Raw genomic sequence first — 8,936 nt, forward strand, 5'->3', positions numbered from 1 at the left:
TATTTGGAGGCTACTGATGATTTCAAACACCAAAACCACAAAAGTCTGATATCAATCTGTCGCTCATGAACCGAGTACGTGTTGAGACCTCTTTTTAGATTTCAGCTGTGATTTACTGACATTGATTAAATACAGTCAGGGCATTTCAGAAGTTTTTTTGTTTGTTTTTTTATTTGAAACTTTCAGTAAGTCAAGTCGACGAGCAAAGCTTTCCCTTAGGCTACACACACACACACACACATATATATATAATGTATGTATATATTGCTCATTTTGTGTGTTCCGTGTGTGTTAATTTGGTCTTGTTCGTTTTGTTTTGTGTGCGGCTTTGTGTTTGTGTGTACTCGTTTTATTTGTGTACTTGTGCTCATTTTACTCGTGTTCGTTTTGCATTATATTAGCGTTCTATGTGTTCGCGCGCTGTGTAATGTGTTCATTTTCAGTGGTGCGTTTGTATTCGATTGCGCACTTGCTGGCAGGAAACGCTGGCGTACGTGCACGTTTGTTTTTTGTTTTTTTTTAATCGTCCAGGGCTCCTATCTGCTGGCTTCTCGCTGAGCGGAAGTCTAATCGAGCTCGGGCACGTGTGTCTGCTCGCATCCTGTCGCGATTCTGCTCCTTCATGATTGGCGTCGGGCATATTGATCAGGTGCGCAGAGGCGCGCACGCGCACTGAGCCGTTTGAGCGGGGCAAAAAAAAACAAAAAACAAAACAGGCAACCATACAAAAGCAAAATGAAAACACTCGCAAGGAGCGTTGATGCGCGCTGGTGCTGAACTAACCACGTGACTTCGGCTCGTGACGTCACTCACCAGGCCTCGCAACCGAGCAGGCACGCAAAACGCGGCTTATATGATCACTTTGTAAATGTATAAGACCGATTTCTTCACTCACGTTTGACTTTTTTTATTTCCTGGCAAGATGCAGAGGCTGTTGAAAGGGAGACGAAGAAGACGAAAGAAGAAGTTAAGCAAATAACGAAGTGAAAAAGGTAGCCGTTTATCTCAATACGTTCCGTTTAATTTGATTAAAACTGGATTGTTAATGCAATGTTCGTTTAAAAAAAGACAGGCAATGATTTTATGAGACATTATACGCAATGATAGGGGGAAATGTAAACAATTCTAAAGTGTCATGTTGATTTAATTGAAACATTGTGATTTCTGGGTAGCTTATAGGCTAGCTACAAAAACAATCACACATCTAATGAATACAATTAAAAGCAATTAAACTAAAAATATATATTTTTTACTGTAGGCTAAACCGGCTTTCCATATCACGTCCCCACGTGACGTCATCATTCCATCGGGAGGGCCAAGATTCGTCTAAAAAAATAAGAATTTAAGATGTATTTATTTACTTTTCAAAGGGCGGTTGGACAACAAATGTACCGACTATACTGTAGTAATTCTGGCTGTAGCTGCACATTTGAAGTGTTAATAGGTAATAATAAAAAATAATCATCGACAGGTGTTTCACTGTCTCCCCCCTTCTTTAAATTAAACTGACAACAAACAAACAAATAAAGCTTCTATTGTGTGTGTGCGGGTGACTCAATTGGCTCGAGTCAGCGCCCGGGGGCTCATCTTCCTCCTCGTCCTCTTCCTCCTCTTCCTCAGCGTCACCTGCGTGCTCGTGACACCTGGCAGGCGCCGGGCGGGCGGGCAGTCCTGGCGCATGCGCGGCCTGGCCTCAAGCTTGAAAAAGCAGCAAGCAAGCGAGCAGAAGAAAGACAAGAGGAGAATTGAGAAGAAGAGGATGCCTCGCTCCTTCCTGGTGAAAAGCAAGAAGGCTCACACGTACCACCAGCCACGAGCGCTGCACGACTGCACAGGTAACCATCATATTTCCTGTCATATTTCATTCATTTGCCTTAAAAAGTATATTATACATACATTTAAATTCCTTTGCATCGTTAGTTTTGGTCGGAAATAGACGTTTGTGCTCTCTTGCTACAGTAAAATATATGCCATTGTTTCTATATTTGGCTTTTATGTATGCCCATAAAATAGCGGGAGGAAAAACGCGTTAAAAACCTCCATTTTATTGTTTTACTATCAAATTAAAGACATTTTACTTGACGTGTACATGAGCACTAAATGCCCAAAATCAAAACAAAGAACCCGTTTTACTGTTAAAATAATTTGATCACATATAGATACGCGTGTGTGCGTCTGTGTGTGCAATAATATGAAAAATTGTTCATATTATTTTGCCGGTTATTTGCTACAAAAAAAAAAAAAAAAGATTTAAATGAAGTCAAGTGAGAATGTGTTGTTAAAACAATGTATTTTCAAACATCAAATGCATTGTTTTATTTAAAGTAAACTCTTTAGATAATAACGTGTGGACATGCATTTTCCACAAATATTAATGATTATGTTAAAAATTAAACATATTACCAATGGATGATTTGTGTGTGTGTGTGTGTGCAAAATATTGTTCTGCTGGAATAAACACATTTAGCAGGAAATAGCCTTGTGGATCATACACATAAATTGTCTCAATATCATCATTATAATAATGTATTAATTTTTTTAATGAAATCAAAACATATTAGCAGTGTGATGTGCATTTTTCAGCATACTGAACATCCTATAATGATGTTATCTGCAAACGTAACCTTATGAAGGAAATAACTGCATTGTTTTATATGTTTCAAATGAATATTTTTAAATGTGCTTTGAATGTTAAATGTCCCAATTTTGTTTTTCATGACTGTCTTGGTGATGCAGGTCCTTGGAGTGATGGTGGTGCGTGTCCTCCTCCGGAACCGTCCGGTGCCGCGTGCAGCTTTCCCTGCACGGAGGAGGCTGCGGTGGTGAGGGCGGACTCGTCGTCTCTCTCCCCGGGTTGCCTGGTCTCCAAGGCGGCTGACTCCTCCCCCAAGTCGCCGCTGAGCTGCGCGGGCAGCCCGTGCCCGCCCTCGCCCGACTATGAGGGCTTCTGGAGGCCGCCGTCCCCTTCTGCCTCGCCGGGTAAGCACACAAACGGAGTCATTTATGATTTGTATTCGTTTTGCTGTGAAATATGTCTTTTGAATGGCTGAATTTGTGCAGTTTTGATAGTGTTTCTCAGACCTGACGCCAGAGTGCGTTAACGTTTCGTCTTCTTTTAAGTTTGCTTCCATTTTTCTTCCAGTAGATTCCCTCAAATCTTTCTCTCCTTTGGTGGACGACACGCCGGCCTTTTCCGTCCCCTTCCCGCCGTACGACTGGAGCGGATACCCGCCCCCCGCCGTGCAGGGCCTCTACCCCGGCGCGGCCCCCTCGGTGCACGGCTATTACGCGGAACCCGGCGCGCAGGTGCTCCACCACTCGTCCGCGTACGCGCAGCAGTCGTACGGCCGCCACGCCGCCGCCGCCTCGCTGCTCTTCCACGACGGGGGGCCCCTACACGCCCACCACCTTGAGGCCCACCGTGAGGCCCCGCCGGATGTTCTGTGCGCCAGTCTGGTGCTCAACGGCGCCTACAAATGTGTCAAGTGCAGCAAGGTGAGACATCGGAGGAAGTGCTGCTGATAGAAACATTCTCATTAGTTTGAGCAGCTTGAAAAATATTTGACACGATCCAATCGACCAATTCAAAAATATGTAGCGAAACATCACGTATACATGCTCACCAAACAGATAAAGTCAGGCTAATTAAACTCCAAAGGTAAACACAAACCTAAATCTGTTGAAAGATAATGCTGCATTCGAGGATGGTCGGAAATCGGAAAAATCCGAGTTGGTTTTTCCCAGTTCCGACCCGAAAGCGTTCGAGGTGAAGGTAAACAGCTAAAATGGCGGATTGGGATAAACTGTTTTTTATTGTGGTCCTTATAACTAATTTTGACCTCTAGAAAACTTACCTTTTTGTAATTTGGCTTCATTTATATTTTTAATATTGTTTCATAAGCTTTCCATACAGTTAAGTAGCTGACCGTAATTTCATGCAGTGACGTTGCGTTAAGTGGAGTTATGTCGGATATTTATGAAGAAAGCTATCTAGTTTTATATTCGAGTAAATTGTGTTTTGCCATTCAGAGTGACGTCACATTGCAGTCCGCCGGTGAAGTCGGGGTCCTTTTTTTTTCTTCCGACTTCGTAAGTGGAATTTCCGACTTCAAGGTGGCGTTCCGTACACATTTCCTGATTTGAACTCGGAAAACTGCGATTTCCGGACCATCCTCGAATGCAGCATATGCGAAGGAAGCGGGACTTCCGACTTCCTGGTTTCCACACATCAGCTTTGTTTCCGCTTCCGGTTTGCGATGTGTGGGCTTGGTTGCATCTGTCTCAGTTGTCTGAAGCATATCAGAGAGCTTTTTATTTATTTATTTATTTATTTATTTATTTATTTTTATTATTATTATTTTTTAGCATTTCAGAGAGCTGAGGTGTTGGTTGTGAGTGCGACAGTGCGAGTGTTGGGATGCCGCTAACAGTGGCCGGAATGACCCCCATTCGTCATGCGCGAATCCGTTTGCCGTCTCCTACGTCGTTATCCATTTCCGCATTCCTTCAAAATAAACTTCCGCCCAAAAGAGGAAGTTAGAAAATAAGAGTTTAAAAATTGTCAGAAATTTTGCAAGTAAACCAACAATCACAAAACGTTGATCACCAGAGGAATTATGGACCTTCTGCCATCTAGTGGAGAAACATTTAATTGTTCTGCCTGTCACTATACATCACAAAAGACTGTTTTACAACCTTTAACAGTTGCACGATGCTGACGTACGTTTATGTTCCGGCAGGTCTTCTCCACGCCGCACGGCTTGGAGGTCCACGTGCGCAGGTCCCACAGCGGAACCCGGCCCTTCGCGTGTCCCGTCTGCAGCAAAACCTTCGGCCACGCCGTCAGTCTGGAGCAGCACAAGGCCGTGCACTCGCAGGTCAGTATTCGCGTTGCCTGTTTCTTACACCAATATGAATAGGTTTGGGGGGGGGGGCTGACTCCTGCCCGCCCCCTACAGGAGAGAAGCTTCGACTGCAAGATCTGCGGCAAGAGCTTCAAGCGCTCGTCCACGCTGTCCACGCACCTCCTGATCCACTCGGACACGCGTCCCTACGCCTGCCAGTACTGCGGCAAGCGCTTCCACCAGAAGTCGGACATGAAGAAGCACACGTTCATCCACACGGGCGAGAAGCCGCACAAGTGCCAGGTGTGCGGGAAGGCCTTCAGCCAGAGCTCCAACCTCATCACGCACAGCCGCAAACACAGCGGCTACAAGCCCTTCGCCTGCCACCTGTGCAGCAAAGGGTTCCAGAGGAAGGTGGACCTGCGCAGGCACAAGGACACGCAGCACGGGATCAAGTGACGGCGACGCCATCGAGGGCGAAATACGCACGAGTTTGTCTGTTACATCAGCATCGAAAATATCAGCGATATCATGATTCGTAGGGATGTTCGATACCACTTTTTTTCAGACCGATACTCAGACTCTCAGTACTCACCGATACCGATACCAACTGCCAATACCAGTAGTACATTTTGACAAATGAAAAAAATCACTAAAAGATATTTTTAAACAAACATATTTCCTTTAATTTTGACCAAAAAACAAACAAACAAACAAACACAGTCACTCTTCAATAGTCTTAACGCTCAAAATAAAACACAAAAATGCTCTTTTAGTTTAAGATTCACAATTTTGAAGTATTTCCAAACCGGTGAAGTTTTGGTGAAAAACTGCTGCAAGGAGGAAGACTCACTCCCCCTTCCTCGTCTTCCCCCTCTGCCATCGGTCGCTTGTACTCGTCTGCGTCACGAGTACTCAAGTACTTGAAAAAAGGCTGGTATCGGCCCGATACCGATACCTGGTATCGGTACTCGCCCATCCCTATGATTAATGTTGTTCCGATACCGTTTTTTGGCCGATTCCGATACCACTGTTTTAATGCAGTATCGGCGCCTCTGCCGATACCAGTATCGGAACAACACTAGTCATGATATCACAAAGTATCGTATGGCTGAAACCACTTGTATTGAATACAAGTTGATATCACGAAAACAGTTTGATATTGATGCTTGAAACAAATATTAACACCAAACCTTTTAAAAGTACTGATATCAAAATATATCATTTGGGTGATACCACAAATACAAGTATGCTTTGGTTGGTATCATTGATACAGTTTGATATTGGTGCGTTGAAAAAAAAAAGTATATATTTATATATTTACTGATATTGGGCAATATCACAAATATACCGATTACCATCTCCTTGCATTTATATTCATAATTAATTTTTATTTAGAAATGTTAAACAAAAAAAAAAACAAAAAAAAAAGATTAGAATCTTTTTTGTTTGTTGTCACTGAGCCACTCAAATCATGCTGGCAAAACATTAGGTCAGATTTTTTATTTTTTTTCCCCCAGCTTCCCTTTCTCACCAAACTGCAATAGTATTTGATATAATAATAATAATAATAATAATAATACATTTAAAAAATCAATTTCAGAGTTCATTTATATAGCACATGCTCGCAGTTATCTTAAAAAAAAAACTTTATTTCTTACACATCTTTAAAAAAACGAGCCCATGACGTCATATTGTCTATTCATTTTTTTTCTTATTTAACCAAACTGCAAAAACATTTTTCTTGGACCAAACTGCAATTACACGAGATGATTTATTCAACAAAAACAAAATGATTGAAATAAACAGGCTTTGTCTCTATTTGTGCATAAAAAATAATGGATTATTAGTAAGTTAGAGCCAAATTAAAATCAGAAGTAGAATATTATACATAATGTGGAAAAAATGCAGTATGAACAATGCATATACAGATTTTTATTTTTTTTTCCATAAAAAAATACTGATTACCGGTAAATGAAAATGTACTTGGTGAGCCTGTATCTGTTTTTGTGAATTGTCAATATAGCACATTCATTGTCAATCAGTTATTTGTCCAAAATGGTTCTCAAAAACTAGAAGCAAAGTTACACAGAAACCATTCAAATATCATTCGTTTTATTTATGTATTTATTTTTGGCCAGTGGTAAAGTTGTTGTTGTCTTTTGTCACTTTCGGTTTATCCCATTTGTCACTCGCATAATTTGCTTGAAATGTAATTCATAAATAGATTACAAATTCGGGCAGGGCCTAAACCTATATACAAAAAAAGAATTATTTTTATTTGCATTTTTGACAAAATTCAGCTCTGTTGATCTTTTTTGTTGGCCTTTTATTTCTTGGTCTAAGCTGTAACATGTTTTGCTGAGCCAGATTTTTTTTTTTTTGCTGTGATTGCGTGTGCTGCCGTCCGCGTGTTTGTTTTGCCCACTCGCGTGCGTGTTTGCACCGTCAACAACACGCTGATTTCTTTTGTTTGTTTTCTTTTTTTTTTTAACCGTTGCCAAGCTTCATTGCAGCTACAAGAAGACGAATTCAGACGTCGTCATCTGCAATAAACCATTTATTCTTATTGTTACAATGATAGTACAAAAAAAAGATTTCCTTTTTTTGTGTGTGTGTTCACTTTGCGAGTGAAATCAGTGAGTGACAAAGATTTGGTGTGCTCACGCCTCATTTGCTCAACATGCGCGAGGCCTGCGGAGGCGCTTTCAATATTTTAAAGGCCACAAGAAAGAAGAGCAGCAAAAAAGAAGACGATGAAGAGGAGGATGAGGAGGATTGCGTTGGGGGGCGTCTCATGTGGAAATAAAACACAGCACACGTGCAAAATACGCACAATATCTTACGATAATTTGTATGATAAAATTTTCATGTTCCCCAGAGAGGGAAGTAAAAAGTCAATTTAAGGAGCAAAAAAAAAAAAAAAAGTGCTTCCATTAAACTAACCACATTCCCGCCATGCCTCGGGCCACGTGCACAAATCAATCACGGCTGGACCGCCTCTTTTTCTTTTTTCTTTTTTTAATGATCTATTATTTATTATCATTTTCGTGTTTCTTCCGCCTTTTAAAAGAGATTTAAACAAATGAATATATACCTCTTGTAGTTGCTTGCACAGCTCATAAAAAAACTGTAAAAGCAAAGTGAGCTGATTTTCTTATTGTGTCGCTCATTAAAAGATTTTTTTTTTTTTTAAGCTGTACTCAAAGAGGACATGTGGACGTCTGAAAAATAAATGTAATTTAATCGAAACACTGCCCCCACTGTTTCCTGGTGGTACTACAACATTTGGTCCTTTGCCTAGCCTGAAAATCAGCCTGTTTACACAAACACGTGAGTGACCAACACACATTATTAAACGACCATATTTGGACTTTCTTGGTGAGAATGTTTTATTTGTATTGTCATAAAATTCTGCCTTTTGTCTTGGAGAAAAAGTTAAATATCCCCAACTTTCATACACATATTTTTTTAGTTACAATTTGTTTCCCCTCAAAATGACTAACAATAATGATTTTTTTTTTGTTTAGATATAATAATTCACTGTCTGTGTTATTATTTTTGCATTGACCTGTGAGCAAAAATTGAAGGTACAAGCAGCAAGTGAACAATTCTTCTTCTTCTTCTTCAAAAAAAAAAAAAAAAAAAAAAGAGACCAAGTGTGCTTCCAGTTGTTTATTACCACTCCCAGTTGATATTTGCTGTCAAACTACATGTTGTCTGTAGTGTTTTTTAATTTAAAAAGCCTTACTATACATGGTCGTTTGTTTGTTTGTTTGTTTTTTAATTTAAAATGCCTTACTATACATGGTCGTTTTTAAAAAATTAAAAAAAGCCTTACTATACATGTTTTTTTTTTTGTTTTTTTTTTTTTTAAAAAACGCCTTACTATACATGGTCGTTTTTTTCTCCAAAAATAAAACGCCTTACTATACATGGTCGTTTTTTGAAAAAAATAAAACGCCTTACTATACTTGGTCGTTTTTTTTCCCAAAAACAAAACGCCTTACGATACATGGTCGTTTAAAAAAATAAATAAAACGCCTTACTATACATGGTCGTTTTTTTTCCCAAAAAAAAACGCCTTACTAT

At 40.2% G+C, this 8,936-nt stretch overlaps 1 protein-coding gene across 2 annotated transcripts; it reads left to right on the forward strand.

The window, feature by feature from the left end:
- The first annotated feature begins 920 nt into the window (after positions 1–920).
- LOC144026696 (zinc finger protein Gfi-1-like) lies at positions 921–7,430 on the forward strand. 2 transcript variants are annotated; one of them, XM_077533608.1, is made up of 6 exons: positions 921–992; positions 1,621–1,835; positions 2,737–2,979; positions 3,143–3,495; positions 4,740–4,877; positions 4,959–7,430. In XM_077533608.1, the coding sequence occupies exons 2-6, from the start codon at positions 1,679–1,681 to the stop codon at positions 5,301–5,303; spliced, it is 1,236 nt and encodes a 411-aa protein (XP_077389734.1). In that variant the 5' UTR covers positions 921–992; positions 1,621–1,678; the 3' UTR covers positions 5,304–7,430. The 2 variants fall into 2 exon arrangements, with proteins under 2 accessions (XP_077389734.1, XP_077389735.1); XM_077533609.1 differs by having other exon boundaries at positions 3,146–3,495.
- Positions 7,431–8,936: the final 1,506 nt, after the last annotated feature.

Source organism: Festucalex cinctus, chromosome 10 (assembly GCF_051991245.1).
Source record: "Festucalex cinctus isolate MCC-2025b chromosome 10, RoL_Fcin_1.0, whole genome shotgun sequence".
NCBI lineage: Eukaryota > Metazoa > Chordata > Actinopteri > Syngnathiformes > Syngnathidae > Festucalex > Festucalex cinctus.